A 21,209-nucleotide genomic window follows, 5' to 3' on the forward strand; every position below is an offset into this window, starting at 1 on the left:
TTGAGGAAATTTTAAATATCTAATCAATCAATCAAATTATATATGAGACTTTGGTATGAGCATGTATTATTGTTTTAAAGCTACACGTGACAAATTCTAGTAAGAATTGTTATCAATCGCTAATATCATCCTGGCATACACATGTGCCAAAAAAAATTAAATGGTGATTAGGACATTAGAAGGTGAAATTCGCACTTGTTTAGATTGACAATGACACTTAATTATATGGAATTACAATTATTGATGACTAAAGATCACTCCAATTTTCCAAGGATTTCATCAAATTTCTGGGATATGCTTGTTTGGTTGACATGGGGATTACCATATAGGCATTTAATTCATGGGAAATTCCAATAACCAAAAAAGAAAAATCCCATGAATTTACAATTCACCGGTTTTGACAAAAATAATGTCAACCAAACAAGTCAAAGCTTTTTTACAATTTATGAGATTTTTAAACTCCCATAAATTTCTATGGGTAACCAAACAAAAACTCCCTTATGTCTGCTTTTGATCTTTTATATGGTATCATATTTGATTGTTTATATTGTATCATACTATCATATTTGATTGTTAGAATAAACCATATACATAATGTAACAATTATAGTAATCTATGTATCACATGAAATCATGAATGTAGTGGCTTTCAATTTTTAATTAACTTTAATAAAGTTAAAAAACAAAAAGATCGTCATGCAATAATATTGCGATTAACAAAATGTTTCAAACTTTTAAAATGACGTGAATGTCGTGATAGGGATATTCGTATATGCAGTCCGATATTTGCTAGATACCAAAATACTGGGATAGATCCTATATGGATATATCCAATATCAATGGCGACGTTTTTCGTCGTTGACAAAATTACTAATTCTCGTCGACAAATAACCTAACCAATAGTTCAAAATGCCCCTCCCACGAGTCCCACCCCAACACTTAATTGGAAATGTGACAATTTAATTCGATAATAAACAAACAAACAAATCGACAAACAAAATAATTAAACTATTCGAATTACGGAGTAACAAACTAATAATAATAATAATACTGATGAGGTGGTTTCATGTATGACCCTCACCCTTTCTATGAATCATTCGATTAGTTTAACGTTGTTTCGGTTAGTAAATTACTGTTTCGATTAAATTGTTGTAATTTGATTTTTGTTGTTAGTTTTGATTAACAATTCACTTTTTCAATTATGTGAGTAGTTTCGATCTTAGTTGTTAGTTTTGATTAGTTGTTAGTTGTTAGTTTAATTGAATTGTTTTAGTGGAAGGGGTGTTTTGGGACCTCGGTTAAAATTGTCAAATACATAGCCATTTGGACCCGTTTCTCGGCTGACGGGAGCTGAATTGAACCAAATGAAACTAAGCTGAACTAAATTGAAGGGAGTTAAAATAATAATTAATTTATGAAGAAATGAACTGAATTGAACTGAATGAAACTGAAATTAATATAGCTGAACTAAACTAAAATAAGCTGAAATTAAGCCATAAAGAACGAGCCTTGGTACCCAATATTCCAACCCATCCTCTACCCCATAATTGACCCTGTCTGCTAAAGGTCGTCGACAATTTACTAATTATCGTCGACAATTTTAATGAACTTCCAAAACTACCCCTCCCTCACACCCCCTTATATTTTTTCCGTCTTGTTTTGTTTTCGTAAAAAAATAATTAATAATTACTAATAAACCCCGTTCGGGGATAGTTCGTTTTATTTTAATTTTTTAATTTATTGAAAAATATTTTTGTCTGGACCATGGTCTGGACGAAAATTTTCTTTGTCCGGACCTTGGTCTAGACGAAAATGTTTTTCGTCCGGATTTTTTTTTTTTTTTTTTTTTTGAAAAAAAAAATCATTTTCTGACTTAGATTAATTTTTGGTGCGGTAATCGATAATCGCTAAGTTCTCGTTCATGTTGTTAATTACAAATCCCGCTTTTTTTTTTTTTTTTGAAAAACCGTCTTTTTTTTTTGTTTGAAAGATTTTAGTGAGCCGTTAGTGAGACGGAAATTGACTTGTGTTTTAGTGAGACGAAAATTGCATTTTAGTGAGACGGAAATGGAGTTATGTTATGGAGGGCAAACTTGGAAATTTACATTAAATGTCGACGATAATTAGTAAATTGTCGACGACATATAGCAGGACCCTAATTGACAAGTAGAATTGGGCCTTACCATCCAACACCAAACCCCGAACCCACAAGCCCAATCCCTTGTCAAGTAATCCATCTACCCGCCGCTCTATCATCACCGAATATTCCACATCCCAAATCCTCAAACAACAACTAACCTTAACCCTAAATATCCACGCGCAAATCACGTGACCTCTAGAAAACACAACCTATCCATAAATTTCATAAACTCCACACCTCACAACCGTCGGATCATACTCCACGTCACCGATCCACACCCCCACGTCACCGATCCACACCATTCCCACAAACCAACGGTTCAGATCACTCCAAGCCCAAAGGTTTGCTTCGCTACTGAACGAACCAACCAAACTCTCCTTCTCCCTTCCCTCTTTTCTCTCTCTTCCCCTGTTTCCCCAATTTCCCCCAAAACAAAACCCTAGAAATTTCCAGAAATTCCAATTAAATCAATTTCACCATGAAAACTGTTGACGACGAGAGAGAAATCGAATTGAAGAAGAAGTCTGCCATGAACGGTCATAAGGAAGAGCACGAGGTTGTTGATGTTGCCGATGATGACGAGGAGGACGCCGAAGAAGCTGTTGATCAAGGTGATGATGCTGATGAAGATGATGACGATGAAGAAGGTGGTGATGATGATGAAGATGATGATGAGGACGGTGATGGTGTGCAGGAAGGTGTACCGTCTTCTGATGTTCCTTCGGTTCAAGACGTTGATGATGAAGATGATGATGGTGACGACGATGATGAGGACGGTGACGACGACGATGATGACGATGATGACGACGATGACGATGATGAAGAGGTATAAATTAATTCACGTTTTTACTTTATGTTAATTTTTAACTGCAATTTTTACTTTGATTTTATCTAATTTTAAATTCATGCCTTAAAAATAACCAGATCTGTTAATTTTTTCTTGTTATCCTTATTACTTTACTGTTACTGTAGTTATCGTTATTTTTTAGTCGTTGAAATCTTTAGATCTGTTTAATTCAGCTGTGTTCATGTTTTTTTTTTATCCAGTTAATTGTTTTTTGTGATTATTTTTATTTTTTCTTGTTGTTAGATGATGATTTTTGTGTTGTGTTATGCTAGTTTGTGTTGGAGTCTAATTTATGCGAGCCGATGTTGTAGATTTGTAGTTATATGGAGTAGATCTGAAGATTTATTGGTAAAATTGTTTTACTTGTTTAATTTTTACACAAGTCTAGAGTTTTACACTTCCGTTTTGTCATAGTTTTACGTTAGTCTTGTTGAAAAGATCGTCTCGTGTGAGAATTAGTAATATTGAGTGACCGTCTCACTTGAGAATTTGTGATGTTTCCTACAAAGTTGATAAAATCTTTATTTCAGATCTCTTCTCTCTCTAGTTTTATTAATGGTGGGTTTCTATTGTTGTGTACTTTCGATTAAGATATGTCCTGGAGACAATTTCTGAAGTCTGGAAGGGTGTTTTTGCAAAATAAATTAAAATTCTTTGATTTTATTATTATTATTACACAAATTCTTGTTTGTGACGGCACATATCCGTCACTCTTGAGTGACGGATACCATTTTACCTCTTAAAGTACCCACTTTTTCTCTCTCTGTAACACTATTCATGTGGTCCCCTTTCTCCACTAACCCATTTTGTTACCATTTTAACTCACAAAATATCCGCCACAAATGGTAACCCGTCACAAGGGAGACCAATTGTTATTATTATTGTTATCTTTTTCCTGGAAAGGTGTTTTTGTTTGGAAATCTGAGAAATTGGTGAAACATGATTTTTGTTAATTACTGGGGAGTATGTTGCATTTGATGAAATAGGGATCGTACAAAAAAGTATAATGGTGTTAGATATCGTATTACAATACTCGGTAGTAGTGTTTGTGGGTGTTAGATCTGGTGTAATGTGTTCGTTGTTGGCCTTGTGGGGATGATGGGGGGAGAAGCGGTTTCCAAGTCAATAGGGGTGGCGACCAATTCATGATGGATGTTGAATTCATCATAGGATGGATCCATTTTCCTCCAAATCAATCTTAGTATCCAAACAAGAGAGGTCAAATATCCATTTCCTACTTATTTTTCTTCCAAATCCCATGAAAAGGCATATCTTCTAATGTCAAATACACATATTGTTGTACTTCCTGTCTTAGTAGCTAGTCTTGTACACTAACAGCTAAATTAATTCACACTAATTTGATAAACATGTAATTTTATTTTAAAATCTGACATTTTTTTGGAATATTGATAACATATACTCCTCTAATCATTTGTTTACCTTTGATTAAAATACCCCTCACAATGAACATAAAAGGTAAACAAATGACGGACGTGGAAAGAGTACTTGTGTAACTCAATTACACGGAAATATTTGAAGGGAAATTGTATTCAAACACCCACATCCCATTTCCCCTCCCCTTCCCTTCTCTCCCTTTCCCTTCCCTCCTTCCCCCTCCCCTCTCTTTCCCTCCACTTTTGCTATCCAAACACACCCTTAGGGTGTGGTCGATAGTGTGATTAAATGATAATCTACGGTTGGGAAAAGTGTATTTGCAATTGTGACATGTGGATCACTGTCCAATTATGTGTATCACCAACCCTCTGATTCTGAATGTACAGGAACCCAACACTGAGTATCTCGTCCGCCCCGTCGGCCGTGCTGAAGATGAGGTTGATGCATCCGACTTTGAACCAGATGAGAATGGTGAAGATGAAGACACTGATGTAGATGAAGATGATGAGGATGATGACAACGATGAGGCACCACCAAAGCGCAAGCGCCCAAGCAAAGATGATTCTGGTGATGACGATGGAGATGATGATGATGATGATGAGAGACCATCAAAGCGGTAGTGGGCTTGAGCCCTGTACCGCTTAAGCTTGGTGGTTTTGGTCAAACCATATACCTCTGTTTCTGTCGTTGACATAAATGGGTATGGTGGTTATATCTTTTACCTGTGTAATATCATCATACTGAGTTACTGACCATTTTAGTTGATGGTGGAGTTTATGTTTTTAAGTAGGGGAATCGTAGCTTTCAATACATGTTATGAACTCGGTTAGACGGTTAGAGAACCTGTAGTATTTGATTTACTGTTTCAAGTAGTGTTTATCAAATCTTAGACTTGTTTACTTCAACCGCGTCGTTGATGTTTAGTTTTACCATATAGTTTACTTTTTTTTTAACTAAATCTCCACCTTTTCAAATTCAGACCATACCTACTTTAACCCGCAAGTCATTTTGGGCCTGGCCGCCTATCCAATGTTTTGGATCTGGGTTCTTTGAACTGACACCAACATAGGCACGCATATAAAGGATGCTTACCTATGCTCCACCCGATTACTCGTGTATGGAAGTGTAAAAACTTGATTTAAAATACAATATAATTGGTAAGGATTCGAACTTTTGACGTATTGTCCATACCAATATAATTATTACGGGTAGAATAATATACATCTTTCTTAGTAAGACAAATTACTAAAAAAACAAAATTCCATGTTAAAGTCCACGTCGTGGGATAATTTTGGTTGATATTTATTCCTCGTGTGGCAGAAAGCAAGCCACGCATAAAATTGTTTTTACGAAAAATGAGAAGAATAATGCTACGTGTAAAATTGTTATTCCATCACCTTCTCATAAAATGTTAATTAAAATATATTTTATTGGTTATTTTTTGTGAATATATTTTTTTGGTTTATCTATACGCAATTCCAACTTATTTTATGCAAGTACATGACGTGATAAGGTTGGTTTGTTTGATATGTGGCAGAGAATGAGCAAATGGGCTTACTATGAAGAGGTTACCGTATGTTGGGTTGGGCCAGATACTTATGCAACATCATTGTTCATTGGAAAACGGACAGCCCACTGCTGCCAGTACTCGAAAGTCTAGGATCCAGCTTCATAAATAAACTCGTACTGTTGTGGCAAATTGGCAAATGGCAATGCGGTAGAGCTGGCAAAAGCTAACCTGAATCACTGCTAATTGGCCCCGAGACAAACATTTGTTAATTAATATAATGAATTGGAATGGATTCAATCCCGGCACAAGGTTAAACGAATAACCGGCAACAATCCTATCTTTGCAACTTAACTTGAACTAATTGAAATTGATCAAAGATGACGGCAGACGCATGAACCATACTCAACTCGATCAATGATTAGACATTGAATTAGCCTGATAATGGTCTAGACATATAGAATTGTATTTAGCATAATTGTGGTAATACCAAACTATAGTAATGTACTTAAAAAATAGTTTAAACATGAAATTGTCAGCCCAAATTTGGAAACACAAAACAAATATGTCGAGAACTGACCCGGTCTAATTTCTTGGTATTAATAACTAAGCGCTCGTCATAGCTAACTTGGTGCATCAAAAACGGCTCCTTTTCTGTTCGCCAAAATCAGAAGCATGTTCAGGCGTAAGCACAATTGATTAAGCACAATGTCAAGACGTCGACAATATCAGAAACACAAAATACAATGTTACGAACTTACGATCTTCCAATAATATTACCAGATTGATATATTTAAATGGCAAGAAAACGTTTCTTAGCATCCCCATTTACACTAATAAACAATACAAAGTTCATAGATTACAGATATAATGACAAAATACATCTACTACTAGTCTACTACCAGATTACTCGAAATTATAGGTATCCAAAACAGCCTCTCTTGTACCTGAGGTAAGGCCGTGTACATCTAACCTCATAATTCCGCCTACTATGGAAGATCTCGAGGGCACAGTATCATGCTGTTGACTCAAAATTACGGGCAATACCGGTTTATCTAAGCACCTTCTCACGTTTAGTATTTGAATTCCTTTTGGCTATGGGTTTTCGACTATCTGTTTCTTGGCTACTGCTAACATTTTCGCCATCAATCTCATCATCTTCATCGCCTTCTAAGTCCCCCTCATCGTCATCATACTCCTCTTCGTCATCTTCATCCTCGTCTTCCTCCATGTCGTCAACGTCATATTCATCTACCATGTCAGCTCGCAGCGTGTGGAACTCGGGAGGCGGCGGACAGTTTTCTGTGATGGCATTTTTCCGCTTGATTACAAGATGTCGAATCACTCTCTCATCTTGGTCTAGAATCTGCTTAAACTCGTTGATCCACTGAGTCCCTAACTCGAAATTCATCAAAATATAGTGGGCATGTGTTGTTTTTTGTATCTTGTAAGCCAGTCTCCGCATGCCCCAATCACTAAACCTCCATACTCTCCCTTTCTTCTCCCTTATAAAATCTGCAACAAGAATATTGTATCAGTAAAGGGTTTTGATCAAATACAAATTTTAATCACTATAAATAGTAAGATGACTAATTGGCTTTAGAATATGGAGTAACACAAAATGACTCGCTAAAATAATTAACGCTACTTATTTCGCAGTAGTTCAGTCAATACGATCTTGGCGCAATTTCCATTATGTCATCGAGAAAACTTTTTACTATTAACCTTTGAGATGCTATGATGATGTTTTTAATGTTATGATAAAAAGCAAGGAGCCAGTAAAGCTTAATAGTAGGACCACATTAAAAAAAATACTTCGTAAAAAACTGTTAGCACTATGCCTCCGAATCCATTCATGAATTTCCATAGACATAGAAGACCTCAGTACGACAAACAGAAGAGGAAGACTCAGCCAAATGTAGAGTAACAATTTAAGAAATTCAAAAGGTAGATGGTAAAACTTCCCCACTCTTGTTTTTAAGGACCCCACAAAAAGGAAGGTAGTCACTTGTTCCGGTTGTGAAATGTGAAAAGTGTACTGTGAGATCCCTTCCCTGTTTCTCTTCAGAAACGGGTAGAAGCAAGGTGTTTTGGATTGTGCTCTTCAAATCCTTTTTCTTCAAAGTTTCTGAAATTGTAAGCACAATGCTCTTTAAATCGGGCCAAACAATTTTCCATAATCATTAATCCTCTGGATATTTCCATTTTTCTATGGAGCCAAAGATTAATTACTCTTTGGGTTCGGATTATGATGGAATAAAGCAAAATGGCTCACTAATGTGATTGCGCTTCTTTCTATTGTGAAGTACCAGTCATTCAATGTAGTTTTCGACGCAATTTTCATCTTGGGTCATTCGGAAACAGTCTCTTTGTGTTGCTAACCCAATCCTCTCTCTTTCAGCTGGCCGGACGAAGTTTCAACTTCCTAGGCTGTGTTTGGTAGGGGTTGGAAACTTGGAATGGAGGGCCAATCCTTTATTATACTGAATTACTCAATTCTAAAGAAAAAAGGATCATTTATATTTTGAAACCTTAAATGCCTAATTCACAAATCGGAGTTTACCCTTACCACTTACCAAGTTACCAGTAACCATGGGATATTAAGGCTCACCTACCCCGATCTGAATTTAGTGCTAGCAGTTAATCCAGATTAGCATTTCAGTAGAGTGAGTTATAACCTACTACTACTGATATCCACATCCACGGTTCAATACTTCCACTTCGATCAGTTTTTCCAGCATCTTGATTTGAAGGTCCATGAGCTAAAGGTCGTACGCAAGTCACTGTTGTAGTATGGCACAGGTTTACACAGTGGAAACACTAAAATCTTTTATGACTACTACCATTGAGTAAACGGCTTAAATTCATTGAGTAAAGAACTCCACAATGCTTTCGTATCTCTCTCATGGCCTCTACCCATTGATCGAATGGCTTAAATTTCCAACTAACATGAACAATGTATAAGTCAAACAAGGCAAGTCGGGTATTCTAGTGAATTATTCATGTCTAGATATAACGCTGACGCAAAAAAAAAAAAAAAAAATCCTTTAAACAAACGATTACGGAAAAAAAAAACAGAAAATTGATGCAAGCAATTACCTCGGATCTTGTTATTCACATCCTCAACCTTGTCCTTGTGATCTTGATGGATCAGATAAACCACTTCATAGTGACGCACTGTATACAAAGAAGAAAATGAAATATAAAAAATTTAAGAGGTTCACAACGTCAACCATTGTTTCAAATGCAGTTAAACTACTTTTAGCACGATCACACTATGGATACATATCCACTCATTTCAGGTAAATGTTTGAAAGGGTCAAGTCAGCAATGCAGGATACCATCAGTACAGAGCAAAAGGAAGAGCAAATATATAGGCCAAAAGAAATTTTAAGTGAAAAGTCGAGGAGGGTGTACTTATTTCGAGAAAATTAACTGAAATGATGGGAAACAATAGTGATATTTAGTTATTTCTCTTAGGCGATTTCGGAAAACAATACTCCTTACCACATACTATCTTGGAAGACAATAGGACTAGAGATAACCAATGAAAGTAACCTCCAAAATGTAAAAAAAAAAAAAAATAATAAAAAAAAAAAAGTTAGTGTGCTTACTCTGGTCAGCATCTAAATCACTTTCCAGCTGAAGGTTCAAAAACTCGAAAAGTTCCTCTGCAGTGTAGACAAACATTAATCCATAAGCAAACTGCAACCCGGTGAAAAGCTGTCTGATTATATCGGAAAAATATTTGATACTAAGATAATTTACCCTCATCTTCATCTGCGAATTCAGGCAATGCTCTGCCATCTTCCTGGACCTTTTTCTAAATTTTCAAAAAGCATACAATAAGTATCTTTCACGGCTGAAATTGAAGACAAAAGGTATAACACACAGAAAGCCCGTGATACAAAGCGGCTAGAGGGGCATAGAGTGAGCACTCAAAACATATCAGATTACCATAAAACCTTATATGAAACAGCCTGCTCCATGAAACAAACCGATGAATCCTATAAATAAACGAGAAATATTCAAGGATTTAGGTCCTTTAGTCTCCCGCTATTACACGTAAGACAGTGTCATACAAGACTCACTGGACTATTTACACTAGGTGAGCAAACCAAGAATTTCTACCACAACAAGGCGTGTTCCCCAAACCAAATCTTCACTTATTTTGCTCAACTTCCACAAATTCGGAATGTCAGCCCTAAAAGACTTCACTAAGAGCATCTCCAAATTCCAATGGTCAAGCCATCAAGGCATCAAGCTACTTGCTAGTTGCTACTACCTTAGCTTTGCTACCCCGGCTTTTAAGCTAACAATAATTTCAAGCTACAAACTATTTCAATGGTTTAGCTAATCGCCTACTCACCAAGAACCAAGTATAGATTTCAGGCTCTACAAATTCACAAACAAACTCCTAAAGCACAACTAAAACTTCCCTCCATATTTCATATTGAAAACCTACATAATACTACAGATTAACAAACATTACAAGCTGTGCTGCCTAAATTGGGAATAAAGATCGCAACTTTATTCGAAACACGACCCAAGTAGAAATTCTAAGAATTAACCTAAGTTCAAGCTCAAACTTCTGAAAACATACAACAAAACAATAACCTAAACAATTTCAACACAAGAAAAAACAATCCATTTTCAAAATAATTATAACATTAAACTAAATTCCAAATAACAAGACAAAAACCAACCAAAACACACAAAACTTCAAATAAAGAACAGCAAATTAATTAAAATTAACCAATTCTTGTTTAAGACCGTCTTAACTTAAGACAACTCTCACACCCGATTAAAGTAGAGGTTGAAATAAAAGCATGTCGTGAAAGGTCTTAAGTTAAGCCGGTCTTAAGCAAGACGAACTGAGAATGAAGACCTGTTTAAGAAGAACAGCTTCAGGAAAAGGACCAATAGCTTCATCAGATTTAGGAGCAAAACTATGAGAATCAACTTTATTGTTCTTACTTTGATTACCCTTTTTAGCTTCCACCATTAATGACCTCCTTCTACTACTACCAACCAAATTATGAGAAGAAATTGGTACAAATGAAGAGTGCCCATTTCGAATTATGAAGCAAGAATTGGAAGATAATGAAAACCCAGATGATTGTTTTGAAAGGGAAGGAGAAAGGAAGGAGATTGATGGGTTTGAGGCTGAAGTAATAAGGGTATCCATTGAAATGGTGTTTGATTGAGACTTTGAGAGAGAGGAGTGGATAGAAAGGGTGCGCGCCTTTGAGAGAGAGAGAGAGAGAGAGAGAGGGGTGGTTTAAGAGGGGGTTAAGACGGACTCGACTTGACTCGATAAATCATCGCTTGAAACGGCATATTGTAAATCTGAATCGAATAGGGGTTTGGGTAAAATCAATAATGGTTGCAACTCGGGTTTTTCGACCCATCTTGAACCAAATCATGTAAAAGGTGACATGTACTCGACTCAATTGATGACTCGATTATAAATTAGTTAAACAATAACTGAAATAAGATTTACTTATTAATTTTTAATTAATTCAAGCTTAGAAGATAAACAAATACTCCCTCCGTATCAGACCAAAGGTAACACTTACTATAAACGGACGTACCACATCAAGTAACATTCCTTATTTGGCCCACAACATTACCAAGTTATCCTTATACTCATTTGATATTTACATAAAATGTCATTACATACCCCACTTACCAACCCACAACTAAACTTACAATTACATATCCCACCTATTTTTCCCTCTTTACCCTTACTTTTTCCACCTTTTTCTTAAATACTTCACTTTTCCCTACGTTACCTTTGGTGTGGTACGGAGGGAGTACTTTGTAAACGATTTGATAATGAGCTTATAATCATTGTTCTGAATTTTAAAACAGACGATGTAGTGCTGGTTGATAATCTGTCCAATCAATGACCCGAATTTAGTGCAGATATAGTGATATGACTTGTAGTTGTAACTACGTAATCACTTGATCGATGCTGATTGAACTAAACTTGTGACTCAATCTTGTGGAATGAAGCTGCCAAAAAAAAAAAAAAAAAAAAAATCTTGTGGAATGCAGTCATATGTCTCGATATGCCTTTACACCAAAAATTGGGTTTCTTCACCACCTATTTAGTTTGGTTTCGAGTATGTGAACCCACATGGTGGCGGAACGCTCCTTCCAAAGTTCCACAGCTTCGTATGATTCTACAAATATAACACCACCAGTGAAAGTAGAGAGTAAAACGGAGTGAAAATGTTGACAATGTTAAACTTCTTTGGTATTGAGTATTGACCAGATATAATCCCTCACCAACAATTATGACAATCTCCTTCCGGGTACTGAATAACAATGTTGAACTTGATCTGGTATATTTTACGCGTTTAGTTATCCTCCGAATGCTTCTTGTGATTCATCATCAATTCGTCAGTGGTTTTCTTTTTTTCACCTAAATAAACTACTTTATCGGAAGCAAAATCAGTGTTTCAATTTGAGATGAAACCTCTCTACAGTGAGCCATAACCAAGAAATGGTGCGATTGCCGTGTACTAGATCGATTTTATATGCCTATGCTCAAAGCAACACTATTTTATTCTTTCTTTCTTTTTCCCGAAAGTGAAACCACTACTCTTTTGTAGGAGGTGCACTGCCCAAAAACGAACTACACGGCTCAAAACCGAGTAAAACCAAACAAAAAGTGGACTGAAACACAAGGACTACAGATGGGGTCGGAAAACTTTGCATCACTGCCTCATTTGGCGACAACGGCCGGTACAAATCACAAGAATATGCTGACAGTAACAAGTAAAATTTTAGGATGTGAGTGAGCAACATTACAATGACACTCGGTTTCCTTCTATCTTTTTACCATTGCTTCTTACCCTTTTTCTTTCTTTTACTGCTGCTACTACTGCCACCACTAGTTTGTGTCCCACCTGCATTCTTGGAGCTAAATTTTGTGTTCGTCTCAGGAATATCATTCCCGGTAAAGTTTTCAAATGCCCCGGATTGCATGGCGCTGTGCAACCATTCAAAGAACTCTTCCTCGGTCATGTTCTCCTCCATGTTGGATGCTGCGGCCCCACCCCTATGGGATGAACTCGATCCTTTCCCGTGACTGTTCTTTGTAATGTTAGTATTGACATGGAAGCTTGGTTTGTGAGAGTTTGCAGCACACCTCATTCCCTATAAATGCAATTTGACTAGAGCTTATTAGATTTGAGTATATAGCAAATATTTCGCCTAGGAAATGAGAAATAGAGCACGGTGAAATTTAACTTCGTAAGGATGCTAATAGGCATTAGGCGCAAAGGATCATTTACCTGACAGATATACCATTCTGTGGCATCAAACACTTTGCTATCAGCACAAACATAAGCAATGGGTAGATCGACCTGCAAACCATATCCAACCGAAAGAAATCAAAATTTCTTCTCGCCTTTTCTAAGGTGCCCCTCGCACAAAACATGGCTTACTTGTAAGAGTAAGGGCTTGCTTGGATTGAGGGTAAAAGAGGGGGAATGAATATGGGAGTGATATGTGAGGTGCATTTTTCATGTTTGGTACGAGAGTAACTATTCACCTCCCGAATATATTACCCTCATGAAGGGGTAATACATTACCCACCCTCCCCCCTGGGTAATGATTAAGGGAGTAAAACATCTCCTCAGTAAACATTACTCTTATATGCCAAACCTATTATCAAATAACTCATTACCACGGTAATTAATTTCTCCAGTAATTATCACCCAAATAAAATTTACCCACTGATTATTTCATGGATTCCAGGCAAGCCCTAAGGCTTGTTTAGGTACTATGGTAGGAACGAAGGAGGGGATTAAGGGCTTATTTGATACCATTATTTTCAATAATACTCGATTGTTAGTTTGTTACCTTCTGTAATATCCCAAAGAGCAAAGGCTGGGAAGACTGTTCAACCCAGCCATCCCCGTCTTTAGCTTGATGGAAATCCTTGCAATCCTTCAGCATGAGAAATTTATCAGATAATGCATGTAGGAAGATAAAATGTACAATTGAACAACAGCAACTGGCACAACCCACCGCGTAATTTATCCACACAAAAAATCTAAATTTGACAAACCTGACACCATCTTGCTTTTGACTTGGATTTCTTGGTTTGGAACCACATATGAAAGCTTCCACACTTCTTGCATGCAATTCTCCTTGACTCGCCCAAAGGGTCCTCTCCATCACCTTCGGGGTGAGTAAATCCATTAGGAAAGAAGCCATGTCGTCCATTCTGCATATCATCATCATATGTCAAAGTTCAAGCAGACTAAAAATTAACAAATAATTTCACATGCTTTTTACTTCTAATTTTTCTTTGGAAATTTTAAACCTAAAAACAGGTCAAGCACAAGTGATTAGATTGCTATGAGGCAAATCAAATCACATGATAGAATTCACATTTCTTACTTGACACATAAATTTGAATTACGAAACAACAAAAGAGAAACTCAGAGCAAAAAAAAAACCTTTTGGGAAGTACTCTGAAATCGGCAGAAATAGTTCAGCAACTCCTCCCTCCTAAGTTCATCATCATAAGCTTTTCTTTTCAGAGAATCCAGCAAAATCTATCATAACAAACAATTTCCCAAGAGAAGATAAAATAAGTATGATATAAAAGCAAGATCAAGAAAGGTAAGAAAACAGCAAGACACAAAGACAAGATACCTCATACGCATTTTGAAGTTTCTTAAAAGCTTCTGCAGCCTTTTCATTACCCATGTTTTTATCAGGATGAACAAGCATTGCCTATAGACAACAAAGAGCATTAAGTGTAATCAGGTGAAACAAGGTCCGGTAAGATAATTTGACTAAATTTCCACTTATTCGTAGTAAGAATGAGTAGCTAAACGAGAGTGCAAATGAAGACTTGCATACAAGCTGCAACCCATTAATACCATGGGCGCCTTACACAGTTACACCAATGGAATTTAAGAAGATTACGGGCATTCACAGTCTATGTTGGTGTCAGACTTGTCATCATTCGAATTGTTGGTTTTCAGTAAAATGTTCCTTATTGAAGAACTTCTGGGGGGGAAAAAGGCCATTGACGATCACCCTTAAGTTGCTTCCTTGGTTTTTGCAAATGAAGAAATAGAGAAAATATGAAGCCCATTATCATCAATGAGTGGGTTTTTAGGAGAATTCGTCTTTTACTAGATGAATTGGGATGATGAGGCAATAGCGAAAGTTGGTAAGTAGCTCTTACAATTGGAGATTCCCTAAGAGTTCTTCTTAAGGACGGAAGGGAATAAAATTATTGGTGAAAAGGTCAAACGGGTAAAAAGTGTGAGCAAATTTACACAACGATTAAACAGCAAAAATGTGGGCATTGGATATGAAGAAATCAATACCTTCTTCCTATATTCCCTTTTCAGTATAGACACATCTACTTGCTGGTATCGGGATAAACCCAAAGCCGAGTAGTGATCAGCACAATTTAGCAAACGAACAACTTCATCTTCCGATGTAATTTCAGAATCAGTCCCACTGGTAGAAGCGTCACCAGCATTCCGATCTACTGATTCCCCTGAACCAATGTCAGAATGTGGAGCATGTGCTTTACCAGCAAACGAGCTTCGTTCATTAAAAAATCCATCTGTCCGTGCATATGACTCATTTCTTTGCTCATCAATGTTATGTTTCAAGAAGTATATGAGTGCATCACTTGAAATGAACGACAAATTCAATGCTAAAAGTAATCCAAGCCACCCGGCATATGCCCAAGCACAATATACTGAATAGACAGTGGTTATCAGTAAAGCAAGGCGCTCATTGTTTGCTATGAATGCCAATCCTGCAATTTGTATGAGAAACAATTTTTTTTTCAGAAGTCATAATGACAGTTTGACTGCTCATAAAATCAACTTATAGAATGCGTTAAAGATTAAACCGTCACCTGCCAAAACAATGATAAAAGAGGTTGTCCAAAAGCTTCCGTATAACCACAGAACAACTGCTCCACTAACAGCAATTATCGATAATGAGATAACAAATCCCACCAAAACTCCAAGCAAAGCAGCAACAGCCTATACATCAAGGATTTTGTAAGATTAGAATCTTAATGCAAGCACTTAAAATTCAGCCTAGAATAGAAATAAGGATTTCAAAGGTCCAATAGTAACATGACGATTCCTGGCAAAGAGTAGATCACATATGCTTGACAGTTGACACACTTATCATATTGGCAAGGATGCACAAATAATCTCCTTGATCCTGACATAACGTAACTAAGCAAGTAATTACTGAATCAATCCTCAGACACTAGCCACAGTCAGAGCACCACCACAATTCTTAAGTGCAACATTTGTTACATCTCAAACAGACTGAAGACTACGGCCAAAATGGTTAGTCATGAGCACAATTGCTCATCATTAACTTGGCCACTAGACAGTAGGTTTTGAGTAGTAAGAGGCATATAGTCCTAAATAAGCTCATATGATCTTCTAAATATGTCAGACTTCATTAATGGAAATACAAGATTAAAAGAGGATCTTATTGAAGTGCGAGAAGCACTCTTCCTTTCCGTCCTTGCGTGAGGATTGATCAGAGGAAAGGTAGAGATAAGCATACAGATGGGACTCCACATGAGCGTTTTCAATGCAGCTCTGTAAACATTTTGACAGAACCTGCTGCTTTTCAAATTCACATCAGTCGATTGGTATTTTTATTCTAGAATCATTTGTTTTTCAGTTTAGAACGGGGGAATCTGACTATAAATATGCTTAGGCAATCTGAGTATAAATTTGCTTATGCTAAAAGACAATTTTCACAAAATCGGCTTCCTAGCAAATACAAGTGTTTGGAGAGTGGTTAGTCAGTTCTAAGCCTAGGGAGGAAATCACATACGATCTTGTTTGGATGTCGGAAGTCGATGACTGTTCTTTTAGACATCCACAGGCCTTTCTTGTTTAAATTGAGTAGTGTCTTGCTCAAGTTTATGGCCAAGAAAACAACACTACCTCAGTAGTTCAAAATTGCGTAGAAGATGAGCAATTTTAACCGCGCTGAAAGGGGGAGACACTGTATACGACTTTAGGTATGACTTAACAATGAGTCAAGGATTGCATTGAACAAAGGTAAAAACGATCAACTGACACATTTGGGGATAAATTATAAATGGAAACGGAGTAGGTTTTTTCGCTCTTTTTGACTATTGATTAGATTTTTGTCTCTCCCGTTCTAAACTAGGGATAAAACAGCAACCAACTTTTATACAATATATCAACAGTAGTCTTACAGGATGGACAACTTACGCATAATCATCAAACAAGGAGAAAGGCAGTCATTAATTAAGGATATCTAATTTGTCGATAGGCAAGCACAAGTATGAACGTAACTTACAAAGATAAGCAGGAATTTGAACGTCCCAATCATTGCAACAACTGAGAAAATGCTAAACCACAGAACAGCGAGAAAGGATGTTGTTCCCATCCTCAGAAATGAGGCCATGCCACGAAGAGCACAATCCAACCAAAGCATTGTCACAAGTAGCATTATGTTGCCAACGTGAAATAGCCATCTCAAAACAACCGGATAGATCAGAACAAACTTCCATCGTATGTAATCACGAGCTCCATTTATCTTATCTGCTACAGAAATGAAGAAAGGTCGATGCTTTTCAAGCCATCCATTTGAAGTCCGCAAAATAGACCTGGCATATGGCCTTAAGCTTTCAAGAGCCAGATGACGGAAATAGTTCACTTTATCAAGTCTGTTTGCTGTATACGATTCGTTTGTTGCGTGACCGGAGGTACCATTCACACTTTTATGTCTGTGATTTCTAGCATGTGACATATTAGAGTGTACTCGGCCAATATCTTGCACATCCTCACACGATACGCTGTTATCATGCACTGAGGGTCCATTACCCATATCATCCACCAAATCGCCCCTTGTGACTACATTCCTCGCTTTTCTGTTCTTTTTTCTCCCATCCCCAGCTAGAGATGTACTGTTAATACCCGCCATCAACGGCGAACTATGCTGTTCACTGTCGAGGAGGTCATCAGCAACCACCTTCAACTCTGGATCCTTTCTATTACTCTTTGATGATGTTTGATCAATCCCTCGCTTGGGTTGATTTCCTTTGCGAGCCATTCACAAAAAATTGAGCAATACTTGCACAAATATAAAAACAAAACACTTGCTCACATCGCCAGCTTGTGCCAAATCGGCAAAATAATGCTGTAGATAGTTCCTATCTGTCAAACCGAACGAGAAAGCAGGTCTATGAGTTTTTGTACACTTTTTTCAGATCAGTAAAACAGATAGAAACTGTCAGGTGTTATATTCGTCTCCAAAAAAAAGCTTCAATGGAAAGGGTAAATGCAGAAAGTTCGAACATCTATAACTATGTCATCTTCCAATATTAATATTCCCTACATTCACTTAAAACACTCCATTTGCTCGGACTCATGAACGAAGAGCATTAAAAATGATATTCAAGAGGAATTAACTCCTTTTTCTGCATGTTCTTTTGAAACATTGTAAACTCATAGGTATCTCACTAACTTATCTTGGCTAAGAGAAGACTCAAATCACTCAAACTATCTTTAAGAGTGAACAAATAATCCAGTCATTAAGTGTCAGAAATCTCTCAGAAATGCAAGTTGATTCATTTATCCGAGTGTTTTCAGACCAATAAAACGATTTCACTAATAAATTCTGATCATGGTTTTAAATCTAAATCTATCGTCTGTATTACTCAGACTGATCATAGTACCTAGCCTACCCATGCCGAACAATTTGACGTTTCACTTTAAGAAAAAAAAATCTGTCACAAATCCGCAAGTCAAAAATATATACATATCTCATGACGGACATTCCATCATGTAAACAAAAGGCCGCCATATAAGCACAAAGCTTCTCATGTCTAGGACTCTAGAAGTGTGCCACAAAACTAGCAATAGCATTTTGATGATTTGACATCCAATTTTAACAAAAGGAAGCAAGCAAAGAGCAATGTTCGGTGCATTTTGCTTCCGTTGACTTTTGATTGTTGTTTGCCACGAATCCCTCTTTTGAAGGCTGTTCTATTCCATGCTCAATCCTCTCAAAGCGGCAAACTCTCCTGCTCCAACAGTCCAACTACATAAATTCCTGAACTCCTTTGCTAACTAAATCAGCAATATTCTCAGTATTACCTCACCTTGACCTTCGCAACTAATCGGCTCAATCACTTTTCTCTACAAAATAAAGGTCAACACACAATCACTCTCTCTGAACTCCCTAATCAAACACTTCTCATAGTTCACTATAAATCCTCCTTCTAACCAAAAGGCACCCTCTACTAATGCCTAATCATCGCCGAATTCTATTTCGAGAAACCAATTACCTAATCATTGCCGAGTTCTATTTCAGCTTAATTTCGTTTACCCCAATCCAGTTTTTCACCATTTTATACATAACCTCAACCTACTTAATCAATTAAGCAAAACCCATCTCACAAATAGCAGTAGAACACAGAACAAACCCAATTTAAGCAAATTAAAACCACTAATATCGCAACAAATCAAAATCCAAAACTATATTTCCAACAAAAAATTACAAAAACTAAACAAAACCCAGATAAATTCAACAAAAACCCACTTCAAATCAACAAAAACAAAACAAAAACTAATAAAAAATAAAATTGAGAGTGCTACCTGCTAGGGTTTAGAGGTCAATCAAAATCAAGGGCGCCAAAAATGAAAAGATCGCGTAAATGTTACACACAAGTTGGGGTTTTGTTTTGTTGAAATTGAAGAAAAAATCAAAGAAGAAAAATGGATGAAATTGAGGGGAAAACAATGTTAGTTAGTTAATTGGGTGAAAATTGAGTGCTACAAAAATGGGTTCAAAGGTAGATAGATACCAATTGCTTTCACTCTTGTGTGTATTGTTTTTGAGTTTGTGTTGTGGCCTTGTGGGGGTTGCTAGTTAGTAGTTACCCTTATTTGTGACCTTTCATCACTACAAATGAAAGGTGCTTTTTGTGTGTATCTTGATCTGTTTTTCCAATGTTTTTTTCCTCCCAACTTTTTCTTCTGATGGCCTCGTTGAGGATAAAGATTTATCGAGTCGATTTTTCGTTAAGTTATTGAAAAATTAGTGTATTTGTAACACTCGACTCAAATTCTAGGCCGGGAGCGATCATTCATGGTAGCTAGATAGGCTGTGTACATGACCTATAGTACACAGATCAACGCGGGTCCTTTGTAGCACATTATGTTCTCACTCATGTGCATTCCGGAAACCTTAATTAGTGCGTTAATATCGGAGTAAATAGATCTTTAAAAAAAACTAATTGAGGAAATATTATTGAACAAGTCACGCAGAGTTACGGAGTATAACTAAAGTAAAATGCATCCATGAAAAGGCAATGATATAACTAAATTACAAAATAATTAAGCTTGAATGGAGTAATAATACGGAGTAATACTCATACACCATGTGATCCATCCACGGTTCACTCTTTAAATAACTGCTATCTTATTATTGGCCCAATTCACATTATTACTTGGCTGGGTTCGGATTCAAGTAAAAGCTAACACAAATTATTGTGTAAAACTTAAATTTAGGTAAGATTGACACAATAATATTTGGCCCATTAAAATTATTTAGTAAAAATATAAAATATTATTTTTATTTTAATAACTTAATATTATAAGTTGATAATATACATATTTAAATATGTTAGTTTTCAAACAAGTTATAAAGTTATTAAAATAAAATAAAAAGCTTGATAAACGACTTGTGCTTCGGCTTTTTCCTATTGACCAGTCATATGTTATAGGACGGTCATATAAGAGAGTTGTTGAAAAGCTAATGGATATATTTGTTGTATGTACTCAATTAGTCATAATATCAAATGTCATGGGCCATCATCTATTTCATGATCAGATTTTATCTCCCAATTGTTATTTGGCGTCCACGAATTATTAAAAACCGTCGGTAATATTTAATGAACTTCCCAGATTGCCCCCTCCAAACCCAAACATTTCAATCAAACTATCGATAAACAATTTAATCGACAAATCGAACTAATATCGAATAACAAATAATTGAAGAATTTTAGATTTGATCCATAAATCGATAAAAGTTATATTAATCAACGTAAAACGAATCGTTTTTTTTCTAGAATGTAAACAAGGAATCACTAAGTGAAACAACGTTAAACTAATCGACGTAAAATGAACCGATTTTTTTTTAAATCAAAACGATGAATTACTAATCGTGACAATGTAACTAATCAATGTAAAGCGAAACCGATGTAAAATGAATCAATTTTTTTTAAAAGAAAAAAATACTCGGATGTGGATCATACACGTC

At 36.4% G+C, this 21,209-nt stretch overlaps 3 protein-coding genes across 4 annotated transcripts; 1 reads left to right on the forward strand and 2 right to left on the reverse strand.

The window, feature by feature from the left end:
- The first annotated feature begins 2,481 nt into the window (after positions 1-2,481).
- Positions 2,482-5,286, forward strand: LOC141606340 (uncharacterized). Its single transcript, XM_074425427.1, has 2 exons — positions 2,482-2,965; positions 4,768-5,286. The coding sequence occupies exons 1-2, from the start codon at positions 2,618-2,620 to the stop codon at positions 4,999-5,001; spliced, it is 582 nt and encodes a 193-aa protein (XP_074281528.1). The 5' UTR covers positions 2,482-2,617; the 3' UTR covers positions 5,002-5,286.
- A 1,368-nt stretch (positions 5,287-6,654) lies between these two features.
- LOC141606342 (protein REGULATOR OF FATTY ACID COMPOSITION 3, chloroplastic) lies at positions 6,655-11,203 on the reverse strand. The gene is made up of 5 exons (XM_074425430.1): positions 10,777-11,203; positions 9,657-9,711; positions 9,503-9,559; positions 8,988-9,065; positions 6,655-7,403 (listed from the first exon to the last, which is right to left on the reverse strand). Exons 1-5 carry the CDS (start codon positions 11,074-11,076, stop codon positions 6,940-6,942), a joined length of 954 nt encoding a protein of 317 aa, XP_074281531.1. The 5' UTR covers positions 11,077-11,203; the 3' UTR covers positions 6,655-6,939.
- A 1,388-nt stretch (positions 11,204-12,591) lies between these two features.
- LOC141606341 (uncharacterized) lies at positions 12,592-19,865 on the reverse strand. 2 transcript variants are annotated; one of them, XM_074425428.1, is made up of 10 exons: positions 19,544-19,865; positions 17,241-18,100; positions 15,796-15,925; positions 15,251-15,693; positions 14,565-14,645; positions 14,366-14,464; positions 13,972-14,130; positions 13,764-13,850; positions 13,193-13,264; positions 12,592-13,055 (listed from the first exon to the last, which is right to left on the reverse strand). In XM_074425428.1, exons 2-10 carry the CDS (start codon positions 17,994-17,996, stop codon positions 12,735-12,737), a joined length of 2,148 nt encoding a protein of 715 aa, XP_074281529.1. In that variant the 5' UTR covers positions 17,997-18,100; positions 19,544-19,865; the 3' UTR covers positions 12,592-12,734. The 2 variants fall into 2 exon arrangements, with proteins under 2 accessions (XP_074281529.1, XP_074281530.1); XM_074425429.1 differs by having other exon boundaries at positions 17,241-19,084; positions 19,544-19,803.
- Between the last annotated feature and the right edge of the window lie 1,344 nt (positions 19,866-21,209).

The sequence above is a fragment of the Silene latifolia genome, chromosome 10, assembly GCF_048544455.1.
Source record: "Silene latifolia isolate original U9 population chromosome 10, ASM4854445v1, whole genome shotgun sequence".
Classification (NCBI taxonomy): Eukaryota; Viridiplantae; Streptophyta; class Magnoliopsida; order Caryophyllales; family Caryophyllaceae; genus Silene; species Silene latifolia.

Excerpts from the sequence above, each read along its gene's own strand:
- LOC141606341 (XM_074425428.1), bottom strand. The coding sequence starts at position 17,996 with ATGGCTCGCAAAGGAAATCAACCCAAGCGAGGGATTGATCAAACATCA. Across the intron at positions 14,131-14,365 it reads TTCAGAGTACTTCCCAAAAG|AATGGACGACATGGCTTCTT; the intron begins GTTTTTTTTTTG and ends GATGATATGCAG. Across the intron at positions 13,851-13,971 it reads CAAAAGCAAGATGGTGTCAG|GATTGCAAGGATTTCCATCA; the intron begins GTTTGTCAAATT and ends CTCATGCTGAAG.
- LOC141606340 (XM_074425427.1), top strand. The coding sequence starts at position 2,618 with ATGAAAACTGTTGACGACGAGAGAGAAATCGAATTGAAGAAGAAGTCT. Across the intron at positions 2,966-4,767 it reads ACGATGACGATGATGAAGAG|GAACCCAACACTGAGTATCT; the intron begins GTATAAATTAAT and ends CTGAATGTACAG.
- LOC141606342 (XM_074425430.1), bottom strand. The coding sequence starts at position 11,076 with ATGGATACCCTTATTACTTCAGCCTCAAACCCATCAATCTCCTTCCTT. Across the intron at positions 9,712-10,776 it reads AAGCTGTTCTTCTTAAACAG|AAAAAGGTCCAGGAAGATGG; the intron begins GTCTTCATTCTC and ends TTGAAAATTTAG. Across the intron at positions 7,404-8,987 it reads TGTGAATAACAAGATCCGAG|ATTTTATAAGGGAGAAGAAA; the intron begins GTAATTGCTTGC and ends TTCTTGTTGCAG.